Source organism: Notothenia rossii (genome assembly GCF_949606895.1).
Source record: "Notothenia rossii genome assembly, chromosome: 7".
Lineage (NCBI taxonomy): Eukaryota > Metazoa > Chordata > Actinopteri > Perciformes > Nototheniidae > Notothenia > Notothenia rossii.
Genome location: NC_136905.1, coordinates 17423732 through 17449553, shown reverse-complemented (window position 1 = coordinate 17449553; position 25822 = coordinate 17423732). Strand labels below are relative to the sequence as shown.

At 43.3% G+C, this 25822-nt stretch overlaps 1 protein-coding gene across 1 annotated transcript in view; it reads left to right on the top strand.

Annotated features, from left to right (window-relative positions):
- LOC307045711 (potassium/sodium hyperpolarization-activated cyclic nucleotide-gated channel 4) overlaps positions 1–22974 on the top strand; it is a 28410-nt gene extending 5436 nt beyond the window's left edge. The window contains exons 2-9 of the mRNA XM_079691578.1: positions 2839–3045; positions 11169–11382; positions 15622–15783; positions 16677–16895; positions 17443–17589; positions 17704–17944; positions 18056–18220; positions 18995–22974. Of these exons, the coding sequence (XP_079547704.1) occupies positions 2839–3045; positions 11169–11382; positions 15622–15783; positions 16677–16895; positions 17443–17589; positions 17704–17944; positions 18056–18220; positions 18995–21642 (4003 nt within the window). The 3' untranslated portion in view covers positions 21643–22974. The remainder of the gene's footprint in view (positions 1–2838; positions 3046–11168; positions 11383–15621; positions 15784–16676; positions 16896–17442; positions 17590–17703; positions 17945–18055; positions 18221–18994) is intronic.
- Positions 22975–25822: the final 2848 nt, after the last annotated feature.

The window sequence follows — 25822 nt, the reverse complement described above, 5'->3', positions numbered from 1 at the left end:
AGTAGTATAGAGTAGCATAACATGGAAATACAGCTAAGTAGTGTAAAGTACAGATTCCTTAAAACTATATTTCAGTACAGTGTAAATGCAATTAGTCATTTTTCACAACTTTGAAACTGCCACCAAAAATGGCTTCTATTGAACATTGACATCTCAAAAAGTCCAATTGTTTCCTAGAATCAGAGTTAGAAGCATGTCCTCAAGGTCATGATCATCATCATCCAGCCACGTCTCAGCAGGAGCTGCAGAACCTCGGTATCGTGTTTCTGTGTTTATAATCCCTGTCTTTATTGCCAGTGACTATAAAATGATACATCTGTCATATAAGTGACAAAGTCAGGGAGAAGTGTGTGTGTTTGTGTGTTGGTGTAGCAGGAGTGATGACTCATACTTCATCCTCATCAGTGGAGCGGCAGCGTCACACCACATGAGGTTGTGTTACTAAATTAGAGCTCAATAGCAATCGACCCCGGAGCTTGAGAGTACTTCGTTTCAGAAAGAGAGTGCGTGTGTGTGTAGATGAAGAGAGAAGATGCAGAAGGAAGCAAGTCACTGATAGGGGTCAAGGTGATGGATGAAGGGATTAGAAGGAAACAGACAGAGAGACGTCAGGAGTCATCTCCAGATGATTGGAACGCCTCTTGTGTCGTTTTTTAATCACTGACAGCTTTTTTTACGAGACAGCTATACATCACCGAGCAAAACGATGAAGCCTCCCAAGGTTACCGATAATATGCCTCCCTTTGTCTCTCTTTGTCTGTCTCTCTTTTTCAGTTCAGTTCGGTTATGCTCTGTTTTTGAGGTAGATAAAAGATGGACTAATTATTACAAAGGATGAACCTGTCTGCAGAGAAGCATTTATATCATATACCAATCCTGCATATGAAGAATGCTTCCAGGAAGAATCTGCACTTCTTCTTCTTGGATGATCCTCAAGTTGTTAGACTCAGCGTCTGGATCAGGGAGTGTAACAAAGGGGAGACTATACTGTATATATTGAAAATTCAACATACAAATATATAACAAGGAATCAGAAATGAAGGGATTAAATGGAAGAAAAGATGGTGCTTGTAGAAGGGGGAGGGGAAAGTAGTCTCAAAGATGTTTGCACACCCAAATCTATATGAAATTATCTTTAAAAGGGGCACTCTACCTAATTAACAAAATAAGGGTGCTTTAACATTCATGGAGAAATCTACTCGGTCGTTAAAAACTGAACTGTGTTTTTTGTTGCTCTGGAAACCTTCAAAATAATACGTCACCCACTAAATGATTGACACCGCTGTGTTACCCTGAATTCTTGAATAAAACATTCTCGCATGCCTCCACAGTGGACAAAGAAGCTAAAATCGAGATATTTCTTTATGTATTTAAACTCTGACAGCTCGTTCATTATCATCAAAGTCTCATTGATCGAGTTGTTTACGCACTTCTTTCCCAAAGCAAGCAGTTCTGTGGATACATTTTCCCCTTAGAAACCTATTATATCACACGCCCGCCTGTGTACAAACTGGAGGTCTGGTTTGAAGGAGAAGGGAACAAAGGTCTAAATGACAGATACTGCACGTATTACGGGATATGAAGGATGTATTATCTTTGGCCCTCGACTAGATACACAACAGGACTTAAAGTCTGTACATTTAGACCTCTGCTGCTTACATTTTCAAAAGTTTCTAACCCATGCTACACAAATATTCTCCTCCGGGATGATGTGTGATGTTTGTTGGTAAATTTTAAGTTACATTTTAAGTTGTGCGCAGTCATGACTCGTGAAATGTTAAATGCTTTGTTTGATATACAAGTCAGGATACAAGCACTGCTGAAATCTCATTTGCAGTTTTTGCATGGCAGCCTTGAATGTTTCCCTGAGGACAATTTCATTTGTATCTTTTATCTCTTATACCAATAAAACAGAGCTGAACTGAACTGAATCTAGAAATAGAGACAGACGTAGAGGGACGAAGGGAACCTTGGGAGGCTTTGTCAATCTGAATGTCTCGTAAAATTTAATATTTAAGCTACATTTTTCAGGTTTACGACAAGCAAAGCCCTAATTCAAAGTAGTATGTCAAATAAATGCATTTATCACAACTGAATTGACCGTTTAAAAAAAGATATGAACAAAGCTTTTACTGGCAGCAGCATCTTTGTAATAAACAGGGTTGAATACTGAATCAAATGTTTACAACTTAAGCCATTTATCTTCGCCAGTACTGAATAATTTCAGATCACCACTGATCAATCACACAAACTTGAGTTAAAGTGACGTTTTTAATTTTTTAAAAGCCCAGGTATCAAGAAATAAAGCAGTTTCATGAGCAAATGCTGACAACAGAAAACTGGAACCTGCAATTGTTTTTATTTTTTGGGTTGAGATGACTAGCAGCTCTAAATCTAAGGTTTCTCAGTCAACAGTGATATATTGTTTGTTTGTTGATCACTATGACTCCATTCTGTGGGCTCTGGCTCATTGCGTTGGACAATGTGGATTCCCAAGACCATTTCTTCCATTCTATCCCATGATATGTGGGATATTAGGACATTTGAATGTCATCGCTAATTAAACTTCAGAGATAGAAATGAAAAAAGGTTTTCAAAGATATAACATATTTTTCCAACATCTGTCTGGAGCTGTTTTACCACCACTCACAATTTAATGAAACATTTCCAGCAGTCAACAGCTCCACCAGTTCCTTTGTGCATTGCATTGTGGGAGACTTGTCACTTTCTCAATGCAGCAGAAAACAAATGTCTTAAACTTACAGCAGAATATTTTACACTCAGAAAACAAACAGAAAAAGCATTAAAAGTTGACTTTCTTTCTCTCAATCTCTGTAGATTCTACTGGGACCTATTGATGCTGATGTTGATGATGGGTAACTTAATCATCCTGCCAGTGGGCATCACTTTCTTTAGAGAGGAGAACACTCCCTCGTGGATCATCTTCAACGTCGTCTCCGACACTCTCTTCATGGTCGACTTGGTTCTCAACTTCAGGACCGGCATCATCAAAGAGGACAACACTGAGATATTGCTGGACCCCAGGTCAGGCGACATGTTTGGGGGAGTTAATTATGTTTATGGTCGAGAATATCAATACAGCAGCTCTGTCACCATACATTTTAATTTTAATTTAATTTCAAACCTTTATTTAACCAGGTGGTCCCATTGAGATAATTGATCTCTTTTTCAAGGGAGACCTGCAGAAAGTAGCGCAGCTAGACATTTATGGTTCTAAAAACATTCTGAGAATGTTACATTCATTGTTCTAGGAATGTTTTCAGCGGGAAGTTTTCTTTTGGTTCCCAGAATGTTCTTCTGAAAGGTAGGATAACGTTCTCTAAAAACAATCTTAAAATGTTTGGTGATAACATTGTTAGAACATTATGCCCCCTATTCTTAAAAAGTTTTCAGCAGAAGCTTTTATTTTGGTTCCCAGAATGTTCTTCTGAAAGGTAGGATAACGTTCTCTAAAAACATTCTTAAAATGTTGTTGATAACATTGTTAGAACATTATGCCCTACTGTTCTTAAAATGTTTTCAGCTGCAAGTTAGATTAGTTTATGTTGCCAGAATGTTATTATTTTAGAGAAAGATAACATGCTTTATGTTTAAAACATTATGCAAATGTTCTGTGGTAATAATTTACTAAAATATGTTTACATTATTAGAACATAAAGAAATAATATTCCTGTAATTGTTCAACTCAAAATTCCTGGGTAAGTGGACTGACCACTGTGGTCATTAGGATGATTGTGATAGTTTACTTAACTATTGAAATTTGACTATTAACACATGTAAAAGGAATCAGCTGGTGAAAGTAACATTTGTTTATTAGAAAAGGGGAGCTGGGAGTGGAGGTTGGTTATGGCAGCAGTGGAAAACAGTTGTTCCAGGGTGGAGAGGCCTGGCTGGTCTTGGGAGTGTGGAAGGCCTTGGATTCCTCCTGGGAGAGACACAAATGAGTGTGAGGCAAAAGCAGGCAAAGTTGTCAAAGAATATGCTGGTACAAACCGTTCACGGCAACAATCCGGCAGGGAATGAGTGCAGGCTGCAGGCTTTCATAGTGTGGCTGATGAGCAGGTTGCAGGTGTGGTTGATTGGAGATTGCTCCCAGCCGTGTAGAGCAGACCAGCAGGCAGAGAGAGAGACACACAGTAGAAACAAACACAAACAAACACTAACAGGGTTTTCAGGGACGGGCAGTACAGTCGGTCCGTTCCTCTATATCAGGGGTTCCCAACCTTTTTCACCCAGGGCCCCCCCAAATGACTCCTGTTGGAATTTGCGACCCCCCAAAACTTTGAAAGTTTAATTATCGCTGTTGCCGATCTGCCCCCCTGCCCGATCTGTACTGTGCATGTGCGAGATGGTCTGCCATACTGGACAACTCCGTACGGCAACCCAACTAAGACACTTGACACAGTGGCGTTTGGCAAAGCACAAAAAGAAAATGGATTTAACTTCTGTTTGGCAGTCATCATACTGAATAAATATTTACTGTGAATGTATGCAAAAATGTATGGCATATAGCTGTCTAACAGAAGTTAAATCTATGTCTCACTTATTCTGACAATGTACTTAACCCCAAATAAAAGAACCCAATAAAAAGAGTTGTTAAATAATAGTGAAGTCACGTTGTCATAACAATAACTCATCTCTCCCGGTTTTTTTGTGTTCTTTTTCTGCTTTGCCAAACGCCACTGTGTGAAGTGACCTATTACAGTCGCCGTATGTAGTTGTCTAGTATGGCGGACTATCTCGCACATGCGCAGTACAGATCGGGCAGGGGGGCAGATCGGCAACAGCGATAATTATCGGGTAGTGACAGCCGTGCCTGGTAACAGCGGTTACACCCCCCCCCCCCCCCCCCCACACACACACACGGCAACAGCAGTAATTAAAGTTTAAAGTCTCAAAAATGCTACAACTACTGTCACAAACTGGATGAATGTGAAGTATTTCCTTAAAGGAGGATGAAAGCGTAATTAAGGAGCACTATTGGAGTGACTTTGTTGGTTATTGGACTCAGGATTAATGAATTTGGATGCCCGCTGTATCAAGAAATTAGAGGACGGCGCAAGTGGAAACAATTCACAAAGGGATTCAACTGTTAAAACACATGCTCATAGTAAGCCAGATTTTGGCGATGTGTTTATGTGGATTAAAAAATCGTAAATAATCTACAAAATGGAGGAGACCGATCTGATCGGAGCAACTGTGACAAATAATCCAACTGAAACCGACACTTTAAGCGCAGAAGAAACATTTATATTAAAGAAAAGATGATACATTTCTGTCTTTGTATGCTTTTATTAGCTACTAACTTGCAAATGTATGCATCATATTTATTTCAAATGTCGAAGAACAGGACACTTCAAAAGAATATACTATGTCTAATAAATAAATGGTAATATGGTTGCATAGGCCTGTATAAAACAAAAATGAAAAACTGGCATATTAAGCAGGTAAATCAAATGCTTGTCTGCCATGGAACAGGTAGCAGAGAGAAGACGAGGTTCAAGTAGGTTCATTAATGTGAACCTTGGGCTTGCACGCCCGCAGCCAGGGATGGAATGTCCGGTGTAATGTGAGTGACAGCCAGTCTAAAGTCGTTGGGAACGTCCAGTGTGTTGCGTGCTTTTGTTTTGATGGCAACAAGTGCGCTGAAGGCTGTTTCTGATAGATATGTCGTACTGAATGGGAGTATAATCCTGGTCGTGGCATGCAGTGTGATCTTTGGAGCGAGGCTTGGTCCTTTGAGAATCCAAAACTTTTAAAATCCTTTTTCCTGGAAGTATTTCTTTGACAGCGAGTCAGCTTGGATGTCGGTGAGCTCATCTTCGTAATCCAGGTATTCCACATCCTCAACTTTGGCAATAAAGGGATCTAAAACCCACAATTCCTTGGAGACATACTCGTCTATGTCAGCGAACCGTGATTGCATTTCGGTTTGCAGTGCGTTCATATGGCGGATGAACTCGCGACGTACAGGCACCGTTTCAGGATTGTTTTGGGATTGTTTCAGCAGTAGTGGAAACTGTTGCAGCTCCCCCCTCTCCATTTTCTCGACCCTGTACTCCAGTTTGCGCACAAATGCATCATTGGAGAATGTTGGACTCCACGCCTTGCAGACGCTTGTTTGTTTCATTGTAGAGACTGAAGATGTCGGCCAGGTATGCTGTTTTAATCCAGAATGACTCAGTCAGTTGCTCTGACAGTGCGCGGTTACGAGTTTGTAGAAACTCTTCAATTTTTTCCTTTAGTTCTACAAAGCGTGCCAGCACTCGGCCGCGTGAGAGCCAGCGCACCTCGGTGTGCAGGAGGAGGGTTTGGCGCGCTTCATCCTCGCACAAGTCTGCGAATAGACGCTTGTTGGTGGGGCGACCTTTGATGAAATTGACTATTTTAATAACAGTTGAGAGTGTTTCGCTGAGGTCTTCTGACAGTTCCTTGCTGGCCAGGTCCTGGCGATGTATCACAAAGTGAAATATTGTGCAGTGTGGGGCCTTTTTTTTCAAGCGACTGTTAAATCCCTTGTTTTTTCCCATCATTGAGGCAGCTCCGTCTGTGCAACATGCAACTAAATTCTCATAGGAAAGCTTGTGGGATGAGAGGTAAGAATCCACTGCAGTAAAAATGTCCTCACCCCGGGTGGTAGTGGTAAGGTTGACTGACATAAGAATGTCCTGCTTCAAATCTTCCCAATCTATATATTGCACATAAACGATCAGCACAGCCTCGTTTGCTTTTTACAGTTGTGGTTTCATCAAGTTGTATGGCAAATGGCCCCTTTCCAAGCTTTTCGAGCAGCTGCAGCTCGCAGTTACTTGCCATCTTCTCAATTCTGTCTTTCACCGTATTGTTTGACAGTGGTACAGTTTTTAGCTTCTCCGCAACCTGCGGGCCGCACAGTTTCTCAGCCATCTTAATGCAAGCTGGCTTAATGAGCTGCTCACCAATGTTGTGCGGTTTCTTTGCCTTTGCTATTAAAAGTGCACATTCAAAAGAGGCCTCGCTGCCAGCCCTAACAAACGCTGTTCTAATATCCATTGGCTTGTTTGCCTTTGCAAGGTGTTGTTTCTTTATGAAAAAGTCCCGATCACGCCCGACTGTTTCTGGGTGCATGGTCTGTTGGTGTCTCTTCATTTTGCTGGGTTTCATGCTTTCGTTGGCTAGCTTCCCTCTGCATATCACACACTCTGGGCGGGTTTTGTCCGTTCCCTCCATGAAACCGAAGTTAAGATAGCTCTCTAGGTAGGTCCTCATTTTCTTTTTGATTGCAGATGAGCTGTCATTTCCTTTACGTTTTTCAGACATTTTTAGACAAAAATATTCACCTTATGAAGTCGGTCGCTAGCTAGCAAGCGCAGCAAACTGTTATTATTATGAAAGCTGACACAGTAACGTCAATGTTGGCGCCAATCGGAGGAGTATCAGATGAATTTTTTGAATTTTAATTTTAGTTAATCAATTAATTTCTATATTTTATTGTAATATAGACAAAGCTTTTAGCGCCAATCATGTATTTACAATATGTAAAAAAAATGATACGTAAAAAAAAATGTATGTAGGCTACTTTTTTTTATTTTTTTTATTCTAAATATGATATTAGGCCTCAAATCATCTGAGGTCTGGCGCCCCTCCTGCGATCTTTGGCGACCCCCCAGGGGGGTCGTTACCCCCAGGTTGGGAACCACTGCTCTATATGTCTGTCGGTCTCAAATCTAAAGGGTGCAATAACAATTTGTATCCAATATGCACAAACAACGGACACTGTTTATACGCAGCCCTCACAAACCACACACGGCCAGATAGCTTATCCAACAGTCAGAACCTACATACGAGACACAACCTTTATAGTCAGAAAAAAGTGTGATTATTTTTGGATATTTTACACATATAATATTATGAATACTGTGGGCCTACATACCTTAGTGTGATTATAAGTGCATGTGAGTGAATATTAGCATGCATAAATTCGTTTTTATACATCCTATTCATTGTCTCAATGTGCTCATACATCTTAAGAAAGTTATCACCAAAAATGTTAAGAATGTTTTTAGAGAACGTTATCCTACCTTTCAGAAGAACATTCTGGGAACCAAAATAAAACGTCCCGCTGAAAACGTTTTAAGAACAGTAGGGCATAATGTTCTAACAATGTTATCAAAAACATCTTAAGAAGGTTATCACAAACTTCTTAAGATGGTTATCACCCAACATTTCCAGAATGTTTTTAAAGAATGTTGTCCTACCTTTCAGAAGAACATTCTGGGAACCAAACTAAAACGTCCTGCTGAAAACTTTTTAAGAACAGTAGGGCATAATGTTCTAACAATGTTATCAAAAACATCTTAAGAAGGTTATCAAAAACATCTTAAGAAGGTTATCACCAAACATTTCAAGAATGTTTTTAAAGAACGTTATCCTACCTTTCAGAAGAACATTCTAAGAACCAAAATAAAACGTCCCGCTGAAAACATTCCTAGAACAACGAATGGTAACCAACATTTCTAGCTGGGAACTCACACATGCCACCGTAGACATGCAATATCTGCTTACAGCTTATCATGAATTACGTGCATGTTTGTTTTTTTCAAAAGGAAAATATGGTGACATCAGATATTTTTTAAAACAAACAAATGCAACAAGTTTGTTTTTCAAAGCGCTCTAGAAATAAATCTGACGTTGACCATGACCGTGTTAATATTTGCCATAACAGAAACGTTTTATAAAAAAGAATAACATCCTGAAAACATTTCAGAATGTTTCTTGGAGAATGTTCTTCATTTGTTATCATGTAACATTGAGGGAAAGTTTTATAAAGAACATCTTTAATGTGTTACCAAACAACGTCCAAAACACATCGTTAGAATGTTGCAGGCGTTCCACCTTTGTTAACATATCACATGAAAGGAACGTTTTATAAAAAAACGTTCTGTCATCTCAGGCCTCAATAACATCCTCAAAACATCCTCTGAATGTTGCAGTTAAAACGTTATGTCTTAGATAACCTTAAACCTTATTGGAACATTATTTGAAAAAATAAACATCCTGAAAAGGTTCTTTGAACATCAGATTAAAACGTTTCTTTAAAACCTTATTAGAATCAATAGGTAACGTTAGCCAAGGTTGTGAGAACGTTCCCCGCTAGCTGGGAGGTTACACATGAAACATAAAACAACATAAAACAATAAAGGAAATCGTACATCATATTTACAATGCTACATATTCACATGCCTATCGACATTTACAAGTACCAACAGTATCAAAGAGCATTTCCCCTATCCGAGCTTTAAAAACATGCAGTGGAACCAAATTGCTCAGTTTTAATTATTTTTGAAGACTGTTCCAAGCAAGAGGAGCTGCACACATAAAAGCTTTCTTACCTAAGTCAGTCCTTGCACTTGGCACATGTAACAAGACCACATCATGTAATCTCAGGCAATAGCTACCTGCAACTCTCTGTGTGATCATAGAGCAGATATAAGATGGGAGTTCAGCGGTGGCTTTATGAACATGTACCAATGACTGAGCCTCCGTACAGTAAGTGAAGGCAAACCTGCCCTGGCATACAGTGTACAGTGATGAGTAAGTACTTTACAGTTAGTAACAAATCTCAGTGCACTGTGATAGGCGGCATCTAACTTGTTCAGGTAATGGGCAGGTGCATTCATATATATCAAATCACCGGTAAAAAGGTTACAGAGACTAGCCTTTTCCTGGCCTCAAGTGAGAAACAGGACTTGTTTCGGAAAAAGAAACCAAGCTTCAACCTCAGCTTTCTAAGCAGATTATCGACCTGAAGTTTAAAAGAGAGGCAATCATCAAGCCAGATACCAAGGTATTTATAACAGGCAACCACTTCAAGTAGGTTTTGGTCCTGCCAGAGGGGAGGGGGGTGAACAGTGTGTGTCCAGGGTGGGAGAGGTCGGCCACTACCTTCCCTGCCCGCCTCAGGGTTCCGGAGGCGTGCAGGTCGTGGAGGGATGGGAGATTGCAGCCGATCACCTTCTCTGCAGAATGGATGACCCGCTGCAGCCTGCCCTTATCCTTGGCTGTGGCTGCAGCGTACCAGATGGTGATGGAGGAGGTGAGGATGGACTCGATGATGGAGGTGTAGAAGTTCACCATCATCGTCTTTGGCAGGTTGAATTTCTTCAGCTGCCTCAGAAAGAACACCCTCTGCTGTGCTTTTTTGATGAGGGAGCAGATGTTCTGCTCCCATTTGAGGTCCTGGGCGAACATTCACCACATTGTCGCAGTGATGGTGCTATGTTGCTTTCTGAAACCTGACTGATGTTTTCATAGGATGTCATTTTTACATAAACACTCCTTTACCTGTTCACTCACTTGGCTTTCAAGAACCTTAGCCAGAACTGACAATTTAGAGATGGGTCTATAATTATTTTATAAAGTGGCCTCCCCTCCTTTTAGTAAAGGCAGGACATAAGCGGACTTCCATACTTTTGGAATTGTCTTTGTGCTGAGGGAGAGGTTAAAAAGAGAAGTAAGAGGTGGTGCAATGAAATCTGCAGCTGTCTTTAAAAATAAAGGTTCTACGTTAACTGGACCAGCCGGTTTCTTAGGATCTAACTTGGTTCAGGCTTCATGAACAACATCAATAGTAAAAGGAGAAAAACTGAAGGGGTTTTCCAAACCACATTGTTCAGAGTCACAGACTATGGTGTTCACAGAAGCAGAGTTAGAAACAGAATCAAACAGAGAGCCACAGGACACAAAATGCTCATTAAAACAATTTAACATAGTAGCCCTGTCCGATATAGTGCCAGATGCCGTGGTAAGGCAAGGAGGTAGCTCATTACGGATTTCACCGGTGGATATCGATTGAATGGTTTTCCAAAATGTTCTAGGATTATTCAGGTTTTTTGTGGTAACTGACAGATAATACTTAGACTTAGCACTTTTGATTTGAGATGTGAAGCTTTTTTTAATCAGCTCTTCTGACCATCTGCTGGTTTGTGTTGAAACAATCCATGAGTGACGTGTGAAAGGTGACATGCAGCCAGTGGCGGGGCTTTGTTCATGTTCCAGTCGTGTGTCTGTTGAATACTGATGATACCAGCCAAATGTTCAAATCGTCTCCACAAAGCTGGTATGCCAAATTACAAATATCATTTGTTTTCCATCCTAATCTAATTTAGGGCGATTCGCCAGAAATATCTGAAGAACTGGTTCCTCGTGGACTTTGTGTCCTCCATCCCGGTGGACTACATCTTTCTGATGGTGGACAGTCTGGACTCCGAGGTCTACAGGACGGCCAGGGCGCTGCGCATCGTCCGCTTCACCAAAATCCTGAGCCTGCTTCGACTGCTCCGCCTGTCCCGACTCATCCGCTACATCCATCAGTGGGAGGAGGTGAGGAACAGATATCACAATCAAAGAAATATTCAAAATAGGGATACAACTTTTACATTACATTACATTACATTACATTGCATTTAGCTGACGCTTTTATCCAAAGCGACTTACAATAAGTGCATTCGACCAGGAAGATACAACCTTTAAGAAAACAGAATCATATAAGTACATCAGGTTTCATAGAGCCAAACATTTCAAGTGCTACTCAACTGGCATTTAGAAAGCCAGCCCTTTATTAGTATATAAGTGCTTTGTTAGTAATTCTATCGCTCGAAGTGGAGTCTAAAGAGATGAGTTTTCAGTTTGCGTCGGAAGATGTGTAAGCTATCTGCTGTCCTGATTACAATGGGGAGCTCATTCCACCATTTTGGAGCCAGGATAGCAAACCCACGTGTTTTTGCTGACGGGAACTTGGGTCCCCCTCGCAGTGCGGGTGCAGCGAGCTGTTTGGCTGATGCAGAGCGGAGTGCACGTGCTGGGGTGTACGGTTTAACCATGTCCTGGATGTAGGAAGGGCCAGATCCATTCGCAGCATGGTACGCAAGTACCAGTGTCTTGAAGTGGATTCTAGCAGTTACTGGAAGCCAGTGAAGGGAGCGGAGGAGCGGTGTGGTGTGGGAGAATTTGGGAAGGTTGAAGACCAGACGAGCCGCTGCATTCTGGATGAGCTGCAGAGGTCGGATGGCACATGCAGGTAGACCAGCCAGGAGGGAGTTGCAGTAGTCTAGGCGTGAGATGACGAGAGCCTGGACCAGAATCTGCGCTGATGTCTGGGTCAGCTGGGGACGTATCCTCCTGATGTTGTAAAGCGTGTATCTGCAGCAGCGGGTTGTAGCAGCGATGTTTGCAGTGAAGGACAGTTTGTTATCTAGGACCACACCCAGATTCCTTGCAGTCTGAGTCGGGGAAACAACAGAGGTGCCGATGTTGATTGTTAGGTCAAGAGTGGGACAATCTTTTCCCGGAAGGAAGAGCAGTTCAGTCTTGTCAAGGTTGAGCTTGAGGTGATGAGCAGACATCCACCGAGAGATGTCTGCTAGGCAAGCAGAGATGCGTGCGACGACCTGGGTCTCTGAGCGGGGAAAGGACAGAATTAGTTGGGTGTCGTCAGCGTAGCAGTGGTATGAAAAACCATGCGGGCTAATGACAGACCCGAGCGAGTTTGTGTACAGGGAGAAGAGGAGGGGACCAAGAACCGAGCCCTGAGGGACCCCTGTAGTTAATTGACAAGGGTCGGACTCGGACCCTCTCCAAGTAACCCTGTAGGTGCGGTCGTTGAGGTATGAGGTGAGGAGGGAAAGTGCAGTGCCTGAAACTCCAAGTTCTTGGACAGTGCGAAGGAGGATCCGATGGTTCACCGTGTCGAATGCAGCAGACAGGTCCAGAAGGATGATGACAGAGGAGAGGGAGGCTGCTTTAGCAGTGTGCAGTTCGTCAGAGACAGCAAGGAGAGCAGTTTCTGTTGAGTGACCTGCCTTGAAACCAGACTGGTGCGGATCCAGAAGGTTGTTCTGATGGAGATAACAGGAGAGTTGTTTAAAGACAGCGCGTTCAAGTGTTTTAGACAGCAACGGGAGGAGAGAGACGGGCCTGTAGTTAATAACATCAGACGGATTGAGAGTGGGTTTCTTAAGGAGAGGGTTTACTCTTGCCTCCTTGAGACTGTTTGGAAAGTGACCAGAAGTTAGAGAAGTGTTGATGAAATGGGTGAGAAATGGTAGAATATCAGGAGCGATAGTCTGAAGGAGGTTTGAGGGGATAGGGTCCAGAGAACAGGTGGTAGGACGGGCAGAGGTAACGAGGGTAAGAACCTCACTTGGAGAGAGAGGGGAGAAGGAGGTCAGTGTGTGGGTGAAGGGAGGGTCTGGTGACCCAGCGGTGAGTAAAGGTGAGTCAGAAAAAGAAGAGCGAATATCATCAACCTTTTTTTCAAAGTGGTTAACAAAGTCGCTTGACAGAAGGGAGGAGGGGGGAGGTGCTTTGGGGGGGTCCAAGAGGGTGGAGAAGATAGAAAATAGTTTTTTGGGATTGGAATAGGAAGATTGGATCTTATCTTGAAAGAAAGTGCTTTTTGCCTGAGAGATGGAAGCAGAGAAAGAGGAGAGGAGAGCCTGATAGGTTAGGAGGTCGTCATGGTGTTTGGATTTCCACCATTTCCGCTCTGCTGCCCGAAGGATGGTTCTATTAGCACGCAGTGCGTCATTTAGCCAGGGAGCAGGAGGGGACTGACGAGCCGGCCGCGATGTGAGAGGACAGAGAAAGTCCAGAGAGGATGAGAGAGTCGAGAGGAGAGTTTTTGCAGCAGTGTTTGGAGGCAGGAGTTGGAACGAGTCAGAGGAAGGGAGGGCTGAGAGCACCGATGAGGCAAAGGTAGAGGGGGAGAGGGAACGGAGGTTACGGCGGACAGGAGCAGAGTTAGAAGAGATTAGGTTGTTATGTTTGGAAAGGGGTAGAGAGAATGAAATGAAGAAGTGATCGGATGTGTGGAGCGGGTTTACAGAGAGGTTAGAAGTAGAGCAGTTCCTTGAGAATATGAGATCAAGGACATTGCCAGCTTTATGAGTTGGTGGGGATGGAGACAGTGAGAAAGCAAAGGTGGTTAACAGAGATGTTAGTTCAGATATCTTCCCTGTCTGGAGGTTGAAATCTCCGAGAAGTACAGCGGGAGGGCCAGTTTCAGGGATGTGTGAAAGGAGATTATCTAACTCCTCCAAGAAGTCCCCCAAGGCGCCTGGTGGACGGTAGAGAACAACAATGGTTAATTGTATAGGATGGGTTACTGTGACGGCATGGAATTCAAAGGTGGAAGGAGTGAAATTAGGTAGCTTGAAGAGGGAAAAGCTCCATTTGGGAGAGAGCAGGAGACCAGTGCCACCTCCTCTGCCAGAGGGTCTGGGTGTATGGGAGAAGGAATATGCTGTGGAGAGAGCTGCTGGGGTGGATGTGTTGGATGGAGTGATCCAGGTCTCCGTGAGAGCAAGGAAATCCAGAGACTGCAGGGAAGCGTAGCCAGAGATGAAGTCAGCCTTAGGGACAGCTGACTGGCAGTTCCACAGGCCCCCTGAAACGAGATGTTGGATCTCAGTGGAGCATGTGGGATAGACGAGAGCAGGCCGGTGAGATCGATTAGGAGAAACACGGGGCCAGTGATAATTGCGAGAAGACACATGAACAGGAATGCAGAAAATACACATGATTATAGCATGAGGGGCTAGAGAACCCAAGAGAATTGAATAAAACTAAATAACACCAGCGATACTTGGCGCAATCAGAGTAGGATTTGCCTCCTCTTTGCCTCCCACGTGACTCTTAATGTCTTTGTCAGTCTTCGTCTGGCTGACGCTGAAGCTGACGCTCCAGGAAAACGCAACCTAAGATGGATACCTGATTGCTCAGTTCTCACAGCTTTGGGGGCACGCCCCTGTAATTAGTTAACTATTTTCTGCGGATGGGCGACAGCAGAGTCTTCCTACCTATTGTAATGCACACTTGAGGGGCGTGACTCACTGAGACCTGAGTTACAGCTGGAGTTGAGCAGATCTGAGATTTTAAAATCTCTCAGAAATCGCCGTTTTAGCTACAATAACTACAGAACAATTATACAGAGTAGAATAAATGAAACAGAGAAGTCTATTTAAACAAGAATATAACTTACAGTGATTGCTGAATCAGTATCGATAGTGTCCTCACCGAGTCTGGATGCACAACTTACAATGATGTTCATTATCAGCCGATTATTTTCTCAATTACGCTATTAATTGTGTGTTCTACAAAATGTCAGCACTTTATAGTATGTCTATAAAATGTCAGCATGTCCATCCCATTTCCTTAAACTCAGAGGGTAATGATTTACATGTGTTGTTTTGTCACTCATAAACTAAAAGGTATTCCTTTAAATAGGATATAAAACTGAGAAAAACAGGAAATCCCCATATTTAAGATGCTGCAAACAATATTTTCTTCCATTCTTGTATTCTAAAGATGCATTGATTATGAAATGATTAAGTGATTATTTTTCTGTCTATAATCATTAAATATGTACGGCATTACTTTTTACAGGCCTTTAGATTTACAAAATATCCTGTTTTAAGGGTAGATTTAAAGCTTTCATAATGTGCCCAAGAGCTGAAGGAATGATCTCATTCAAATGTATTTTGACTTATTTATAGAATAAATTCCTTATGAAAAGGTCAACTGCACCTGCATCACTTTTCCCCTCCTCCTCTTTCCCCTCAGATCTTCCATATGACCTATGACCTTGCCAGTGCCATGGTGAGAATCGTGAATCTGATCGGGATGATGCTGCTGCTGTGCCACTGGGATGGCTGTCTGCAGTTCCTCGTGCCCATGCTGCAGGACTTCCCTCCTGACTGCTGGGTTTCCAAGAATCTGATGGTGGTGAGTCTCTAAACAGCAGTCCGCATTTAACGTGACTGATGTGTATCTGAATTTATGTTATCGTGTAGTCAAACAATGCCATGACATCTGATAAAACGCACAAAGCGATATCTCAGCTTGTTTGAACAGTGTGCACAATATCTTTAATTCTGATAAATGCAAAACACAGATTCAATATACCTGGTTCATGTTATCTTTATGTGTGCAGAGTGAGGTTGTTTATCAGATTTGAAAATATTTGCTCCTTATCTGTGTTAATTGGGTCATGCAGCAACAAGTCCAGTTTGAATTAGATTGCCTATCATTGTCGTCACCAAAATAAAATAAAAGATTTTCCAATTAAAAGCCCCAGCAGAGAGCAGGTGGAGGGGGGAACTCACGCAAACAGTCCAAGACCTGGGGGACCTGCTGGAGATTTCATCCCTGTGCAGTCAGGCGTGCAGATGTGAACATCCATGAATGAACACAGATGCACAGCTGTAGGAAAAGCTGACTCATGTCTCAGTGGCTGCCTTGGTGACAGTTGCTAAGCAGCCTGATGCTGGGATTTTCCCCAGAGAAACTCCCCTCATCCATTAACCTCTTCGTATAATTGGACACAACTTTAAAAGTAGTTATATATGATATTCAGACATTTAGGCCTAGTTAATAATGCAGGAAGACAGCCTTTTTATCGCCTGTGTGGTTTTATACGTTCTGCAGCCTTTCAGTTTTAGTAAAGTAAAGTGGGTTTTGACAGCTAAATTGCTCTTGTTTTGCATGTTATGAGGTGAAGTGAAAAAGCTCTTGTAACAAGACTAAAATAAGAACAGTTCAATATTGCACCGCCTTGGTAATTAACAACTTCTTTTTAACTCTTCCTGTCACCCTCTCTGTGTGCCTCCCACTCACAGAATGACTCATGGGGCCTCCAGTACTCCTATGCTCTATTCAAAGCCATGAGCCACATGTTGTGTATTGGGTACGGAGCACAGGCTCCAGAAGGGATGACTGATGTGTGGCTCACCATGCTCAGCATGATCGTAGGGGCCACCTGCTACGCCATGTTCATCGGACACGCCACCGCTCTCATCCAATCTCTGGACTCCTCGCGGCGACAGTACCAAGAAAAGGTGAAACACAACTCATTCTGTACTATACTTGTTATCGTGTAACTATGTTACCCTGAGTTGTTAAACCTAATGTTTATTATCAATTAACCTTTGGTGGTTTTATTATGAATCAACTCCCAGGACACACTTTTTTGACAAAAATCAAATCTTGTGGTTTCCAAACTCGGGTTAAAAAGCAGTCCTAGGATGGACCTGAGGGCTCTCAAAATGATTAATGATAGAACTGAGTCAAAAACACCTTTTGTCATCTTTCTTTTTCTTCTGCAATGCTGGACACACTTTTTTATTCCAAATTGTTTTAATTAAAAATCTGAGAATGGAAAATCGGGTCAAACTCCTCACAACTTGGCTCTGTCCAAAATCAATCCCTCAGCTGTGACCCCTTGTCAAAGCTGACACAGGGGTCACAGGGAGAAAGAGGCAGAAATGTTGAGTAGACTCAAAGGATGGGAACCAATAGAATAATCAATGTTGTCATGCTCTCTTCTTTTACAACTTGTTTGCAGATCCCTGACCTGTGTCTGTGTGTGTTTGTGTGATATTGCAGTACAAGCAGGTGGAGCAGTACATGTCCTTCCATAAACTTCCTGCAGATGTGCGTCAAAAGATCCACGAATACTATGAGCACCGCTTCCAGGGGAAGATGTTTGACGAGGAGAACATCCTTGGAGAACTCAGCGACCCACTGAAAGAGGTAAATAATTCACCATCACTCCCTAATCTACACGTACAGCGTACAGACATATGTACTAACTGTCATCCAGCCAATCTATTTGACTAACTCTCTCTTCGTGTCTTCTTCCTCCAGGAGATAGTCAGCTTTAACTGCCGGAGCCTGGTGGCTAACATGCCGCTGTTTGCCAACGCCGATCCCAACTTTGTGACAGCAGTGCTGATCAAGCTCCGCTTTGAAGTGTTTCAGCCTTCAGACTTCATTATCCGCGAGGGCACAGTGGGACGGAAGATGTATTTCATCCAGCATGGGCGAGTTGGTGTGCTGACCCGTGGCAACAAAGAAACCAAGCTGAGTGATGGCTCTTACTTTGGAGGTGAGAACATGCAGAGCTGTTAAGATAATTGCACCGAAAGGTAAAGAGGTTAAGGTGATGGTGGTTCATGTTTAAGCATAAACTCACAGCCTAATACTGTATCTTTTTCAGAGATCTGTTTGTTGACTCATGGACGGAGGACAGCCAGCGTCCGTGCAGATACCTACTGTCGCCTGTACTCGCTCAGTGTGGACAACTTTAACGAGGTGCTGGAGGAACATCCCATGATGCGTCGTGCCTTTGAAACTGTCGCTGTTGACAGATTGGACCGAATCGGTAAAGTGTGGATTTCTGATTATGTTATATATTTCTCTAACCGTCTTATCTGTGCAGTGGCTGTCTATTTCATATTTGGTTATTTAACCCTGTAACGACCTTGCAAAATAGTTCAAATAATCTTTTAAATTCTGCAACATTTCTTAGGCTCTTTGTCCTCAGATGAAAGATCAGAACTCATCTTTGAAATAGAAATACCTTTAAAAAAACGGATCAGCAAGGTTCTTCATTGACCTTGAAGCTTAGCCATCAAACGTTTACTTTGTGCTCAGTAAAAAGCTTCTACAAAGTAAAAGTTTTCTTTTCACATCTTTCACTTCTGGCACTTATATGTATAATGTTTAGGAGGATATATTAGCTGAAATGTAATTTAATATTCATAACTATCCTTCCTTTAGCATACAATCATCATCTGAAACTGAGAATCAATGTGTTTTCATTATCTTAAAATAGGGCCTTCATATCTCCATAGGGAGAGGGTCCTCTTCAAGGTTGCACTGCCAAGTTAATACAGTAGCTCAGAACATACAAACAAGAGGGTCCACTCTAGTTCTACAACACACTTGTAAATCTGCAGTAATACCAGCGCTATCTAAAATCCATTGCACTGTTGTGGAAAGGTTGGCTTCTGTGCAAGATGAAGATGAGGAGGCCTGTTAATGTGAAATTTAAGTTGGTTCCAATCTGCACCCACAATGCTAGATGCTTCCAAATGCCTCCGACACAGTTTATTTACAATATCTCAAAATGAATAAGGAATTTCTTTCCCTACAGGCAGGAAGAACTCTATGCTTCTGCGGAAGTCGTCGCAGGGCGGTTCTCTGGGGGGCAGTATGGGTCGTGGAGGCCGGGGTGGAGGAGGTCCAGGAGCCAGGGGAGGTATGGGCTCCTGTGACAGCATGCTGGTGCAGCAGATTGTCAAACACGACAGCATGCCGGCGATGCAGGATGCCATTGCGGCCGCTGCTGCAGGAAGAAGCGGAGTCATGGGAAGAAGTGGCTCGGTGTCTCCTCGGCCGCGCCCGGTCATCTGGGCTCCGCTGGTCAACGCCCCCCTGCAGGCGGCTGCTGCCACCAGTAATGTAGCCATCGCCCTCATGCACCAGCAGCAACAGCAACAGCAGCTGCAGCAGCTGCAGCAGCAGCATGCACTGGGAGGAGCTTTCTTCTTGCCTTCACCTCTTGTGTCTCCCTCTCCGTCCTCTACCTTTTCTTTGTCTACCCCTCGTCCTCCTGTGTTACAGCCCCTCCGCCCGTCTGTGAGCTCTCTCATCGGCATGATGACTCTGGGAGGGATGGGAGGGATGGGAGGAATGGGTGGTTTGTCCCCCAGAGGATTTCCTGCCTCTCCCTCGACCATGGGCCCTCCTGGTGGGTTGATCTCACCCCCGATTGCCAAAACTCCACCCATACCAGCATCCTCTGTCCCAGCATCTGTCCAACCAGGCAGGACTCTTCATACCAGCCTCCGCCTCCAGGCTGATCATCCCTCAATGATTGCTGGATCACTAGGAACCCCGACAGGTGGAGGGACACTGACTCCACCTCTCCATAAAGTACCTGCCACCAACCCCCCTGCTGCTTATAGAGCCCCGTCAGACGGCAACACTTTTATGATGGGCCACCAGGGCGCAAAGGAAGCTTTGTTACGTCATGGTGGAACCAGCTCTCAGGGTCTGCCGGCGCTGGGCAGACTCACCCAGGAGGCCAGGCTGCGGTCTGCCTCGCAGCCCACCCTGCCTCACCGCTCCTGGGTTGGAGTGCAGCCTCATCCCCCTCTCCCCAGGAAGGCCTCTGGTGGTAATTTGCTGGTGGCTCCTTTCCTGGCAGGGCAGTTAGCCAGGGGAGGCAGTGCAGGCATGCTGACCTCAAACACTCCAATACAGCTAGTGACACATATTCCATTTAACGCACACACACACGCTCAGGCCGCATTTCCTATTCAGCCTGCCTTAGCACAGTATCTGCCCACACAGGCTGCCCCTCACAGCACCTCTGTACCTGCAGCCGCACACAAGCCTGCAGCTCCCCTAACATATTCCTCCCCTCCAAAGCAGACCCCTCTCTCTTCTCCCACCCCCTCTTCTCCTACACCTATACTCCCGCCTACACCGCACCCTAAACCAATCTCAATGACACACTCCTCCTCTCCTCCTCGCAGCTGCACCCCTCCTTTAGCAAACCCGCTGTCGCTCTCCTCAACTCCTCGTCCCAAACCAATTCCTACATCTTCTACCCGCTCGTCCTCTCCCTCTCCCTCCTCCACACCTCCCCCATCTTCTGTTTTTACCCCTATCCCACCACCTCAAACCTATGGGCCAAAGTCATCTTTCTCCCCTCCAAAGCAGACCCCTCTCTCTTCTCCCACCCCCTCTTCTCCTACACCTATACTCCCTCCTACACCGCGCCCTAAACCAATCTCAATGACACGCTCTGGCTCCTTCTCTCCTCCTCGCAGCTCCACCCCTCCTTTAGCAAACCCGCTGTCGCTCTCCTCAACTCCTCGTCCCAAACCAATTCCTACATCTTCTCCCCGCTCGTCCTCTCCCTCTCCCTCCTCCACACCGCCCCCATCTTTTGTTTCTACCCCTATCCCACCACCTCAAACCTATGCGCCAAAGTCATCTTTCACCTACTCCTCTCCCCCATCCTCCTTGATTACCTCTATCCCACCTCGTCCCCAGAGCCCCCGAGCCAAGGCGTCCAACACGCCTCCTTCTCCTTCTCCATTGTCTGGCCCAAGTCCCGCACAAACTCCAATCCCTTCCCCGATACTAACACCCACTCAGACTACCCGTACACGCACTTCTACCCCTGCCCAAACACCTACACAGACCCTTAGTCCTACTCCTTCCCATTCTCCGGTTCCTGTGACACCTGTCCCCTCTGTAAGTAAATCCCTGAGTCCAACTCCTTGTCTCCAGCCCTCAATCTCCAGCTCAGCTAGAGGCCCCAACCAGGGCCAGATCCCCAAACAGACCCCAACACAAACTGCATTGTCTGCCCCGACACCAGCTAGTGTTAGCTCTCCACGTAAAATAACTTTCTCAGTTCATCCTGTGCAGCAAACCTCTCCTGTCCTTACTCCAAGCCCAACTTATGTCTCTGGTCATTCAACCAAACCAATCCCGGGGACAACATCATCCTCATCGTGTCCAAGCTCGAGCTCCACTAAGCCTTCATCTCTGACCTCCTCTGGTATCCATTGTGCCTCTTCTCCCGTCCTAAAACAAATATCAACCCCAACAGCTCCCCCTACCCACTCCACAAAACTCAATACCCTCTCTATTCCTGCCGCTCAGGCTTCCACCACCTCATCCACCCAGTCAGCACATGCAGCCCCCCTTGCAAAGGCCACTGCTCCTAAAGGTGGGAAAAAAGACCCTCCGCATTCATTGCCTGAAAAGACTAAGAGGACCTAAGACACAAAAGGCCCGCTGTTGATAAGCAGAGCCATTGATATACAGAGTGGTGTCACCAGACATCAAATATGTCAAGTGGACAGGTCTATATTTTGCATATACTCTATGTGACTGTCTTAGAGCATCAGGGGTTCGTGACTCTCGACCCAAGCCATCGATGGAAGAGAGAAGACTTTATTGGTGATTTAAAAGGTTGGCCCAGGCAACGGTAGAGTCTGATATAATCCATCCCAATGTACAATACATACATATCTGTGTTAGTGATTGTTGGAGCAAGCAGGGGAGCTGAAGTGAAAATGATATGGAAGCAATAGCTGAAATAAAAAAATCTCCATTTATTTGACAATGGAAAAAGCAATATGTGTGAAACATTTTAGGCTCCCTTAATGTGACAGGAAATGAATTTGAGAAAAATAATAATCTCTCTGCTATTGGTATTAAAGTCCATCTTGGTGACGGTTTTAAATGCAGGCAGCAGAGCGGACACTTTCTGGTTTCCAGCTCCAACTCCCTCTTGCCTCCCATTCTGCACCAAAGTGTAATATTTTATCATCCAAATAATAATAATGATAAGAAAATAGAGATTAAAAATCACTGTTAAGACGATGCTCATATGAATTGGATTCAATAGGAGCAGTCCACTGGTAGTTTTGTTGTCACAAGTGTGTGGTGTTTAGTTTTTGATCAAAACAAAACTTTTAAACCGACATGATTTTTCTATAATGTGTTTATTTGTTTGTGGCAGACAATCTTGCTCTGCACCGTGGCTCACTTTATTTCTATTCCATCCTGCTCCATGAACTGTAAATACGTGCCTCTCTTTAGGTCTGTTGTAAGCTTCATCACTCTTCAGCCTCTCTGTCTTTCATCTCTTCTCTGTCTCGCCGCCTTTCATCTGATTTTCACAGCCGTGGTCGCTAAATGCTTCGCTGGCTCTCACAGATTCTCTCCCTTTCTCTCGGTTTACCCAACACTTGCTCTGTGTGGCAATCAGCCTCACGTTCAAATGGCTCTTTCTTCTGTCGTCCTACAACACTTTTTCAGCAACATTTTCAGTGATGTTTGATGTTTTGTGTGAGTAGCAACAAGACATTTCTGTCTTAACCCCTGATACCATGTTGCCTAGACAATATATTAAAGGACCAAATGTTTTATTTTTTATTTATTACAGCTTTAGCTTTAAAACTGAAAATAAATAGCTATTAATGCTGAATTAAAGATGATTTTGAGCGTGGTGTTTAAGGTGATGATTAGGATTACATTCTTGACAACCATAACAGTAATGATGAAGGTGTATATTTGGATGTAAGAATAAAGCGAATTTAGATATCACCCCGTTGTGTGTGTTGAGCTCTTTTGTGTTCTTGCATGCATTTGTATCCTGTCAAGTCAATTTGCTTTTACATTAACAACAGACAGGATGTAGGCAGGGAACTTTAAACAACAGAGCAAATATTTATATTTATATTGATTTAAATTAAACTGGAAGTTTGTTGACTTCAGCCACTGTGAGTTAGGAATTGTTATTGGGGAAATTTGAGTGAACTCATACATTGTTTTGCATATTTCATCCTACTTCAGATAGATTACAAGGATACTGAAAACCTCTTGAGACTAAACTTGGACCCTTGTGACTCTGGATGGACTTTTCCGTGACCTTGGAATATTTGATACTTGAGAGGTTTGTTGAATTAACTTAATGTTGCTGTGAGATAAATAACCCGTCACGAATGTCCTGTACCTCTCAGCAGAGGGCAGGATTAGCTTGTGAATGTGGGGAAACATATCCTTCTACTTTAGTGCAGACTAGGTCTCACTGATACACCATGCCTCTCTTTCCCCTCCTATAACTTCCTCTCTCTCACTCAAATGTATTTTACTTCTCCTCCTTCACTAATGAACAAGGGTATTTCTAAAGCCCTTCATCAGCCCGTGTAGGCAGCGAGCAGGCGAGAATAATTGTTCACCTCTATTAGTTAAGAGGCATTAGCATGTTGGATTTACACTTGTAATTATTTGAACACTCTTCAAAAGCCTCTTCTGAGTCTCACAAAGCAGCACTAATTTGTCAGAAGAGGATGAGTGCCTCTAGCTGTAAATATTTGAGGGTTTTTTCTATGCTGGTAAAGAAATTGCTGACATTTTTTTTTAATTAAAGGGCAGGAGAGAGACTGTAAGCTGTATTTCTAAAAATAAATCTGCATTCCCACAGTGTAAAATGTGTATAGTTTTGTACTGGAGGCTTCACTTAAGCATGTGGTTAGGGATTTAGGGCTGCTGAATGCAACGCAACCACTAGATGGCGATGGCACATTGATAATCAGATCAACTCAACAGGAAGCAGCAGCATCTTGCACTTTATATTTCTTAAGTTTATTTACAGTAACATGAGCGAACAGGAGAGAGACATTTGTATGATGAGGACACTTATTGTTAGGAGGAGAGCGCAATATGGAGCAAGGTGAGAGGGTAAATGATGGCAGACCAGCCTGGATTACCAGCCGTGAATAGAGGTGGGGGGATAAACAGGACTGTAATTGCTGCCCGTCACTCTGGATCTGAAATAGACACAGAGGGAAGTCTTTACTCTTGGCCGTGGGGGAGACAAACTAAACTGGCAGAGAGTTTCTGGGCCTAGAAATTCACAGTTATGGGTATTTTATTCCCTTAATTATACTTTTGCATAGCAGCTGTCTGTGTGTACATATACTGGAAGTTGAATCACTGGATTTACATGTTTCTAAATTCCTTGCAGGGACAGAATAAAGGGTCTTTCTGCAAGTTAGTGTAAATCAGTATTTACACATATAAATATCAAAAAGACTGTATTTTACAAAAAAGTTAGAACATTATGCAGGATATAAATTAAAACGGTTTAGGAAGAAAAGGGATAACACAATCAAAACCCATTTTGATCAGTTTCAAGAGTCAATTAAATAAATACAAATAAATGTACAACGCACATGATGATAATGTTAGATGCATTACAATTAAAGTTAATCCATGAAGTGAAATCTTTGAAAATTAAAGTCCCATTTAATTTTTTTTAGAGAAATGAAAATGTAAGCCTATATAAGTTGATTGTATGATGGAAATAGGTTGTGCCAAATAAAAAGTTGTTATGCTTTACCCAACTTTCAAAGCAGTGTCTATCATCATGACCCCTGTAATGGGTTGGAATTGTTTTGTTACCAGTTAAAAGAGTTTTTGATTTCTTCAATATAATAGTTTTTAGAGGCCTGGAGAGATGAGAGTAACCAGAATTTCATTTCATTTTTTATGTTAATGATCTCGTGACCCCTTTGGTCTCAACTCCAGGTTTGGGAACCATTGCTTTATATAAAGCCAACATGGAAATCAGTAGCATGTATGGAACATGTGGTGCACATAATAGTTTAAACGTCTCTGTCTGGTAGCAAAACCACAGAACAAGCACAGATTTAAGGTTAAGGGGGTGGTAATGGGGGGCTGAGCTCACCGCAAAATGATATATAGACTTCCTGCACCCTCACTTCAAAACCCACCAACACACACTCACTCACTCACTCACTCATGGAGGAGCTACAGTAGACGAGGATGAGATTCAAACTTTGAAAAAGCGCGGTGATTCCCATACCCATAACCACTTCAAACAGTAAGTGTTCAAAGTTGACTTTTTTGCAGTGAAGTGAGGGTTAAGTGAGTCTCTCTGGAAGAAAATGTATTATAAAACCATGCTGAGTTTTTATTTTCAGCATGAGCAAACATAGGCTACAGTAGGCTATATAGACTTTTTTTTGTTTTGTTCTGATTCACTACAAGCCATTTAAAAAGTCCCTCGACCTTTGCTGCTCCTCAAACTGGATGTGACACATCCTTTATAATAGTTTCATTTATCATAATAAGTTCCGTTTGACTTAAATCATCTTTCAGCCTCAGCTCGGGCTCCCATTTTGAGTTATTAATGCACTTCCAACTCTCCATTCGTGGTCGCCTCCTCCAGGGTGTCTCCTGATTGCTGAGTCATGAATAGGAGGAAAGGGGGCACTTAGTCTAAAATGCTTGAAAAAGCATTGGCATTTGACATGCAGGCTTAGCTATTAGCAGATATACTTGAATGCGTTTTCCCTGCACGCCCTTATCTACCCACCTATGGCGGTGATGATGCCCGAAGCAGAGATAGGAGGAGCGGGGTCTCCAA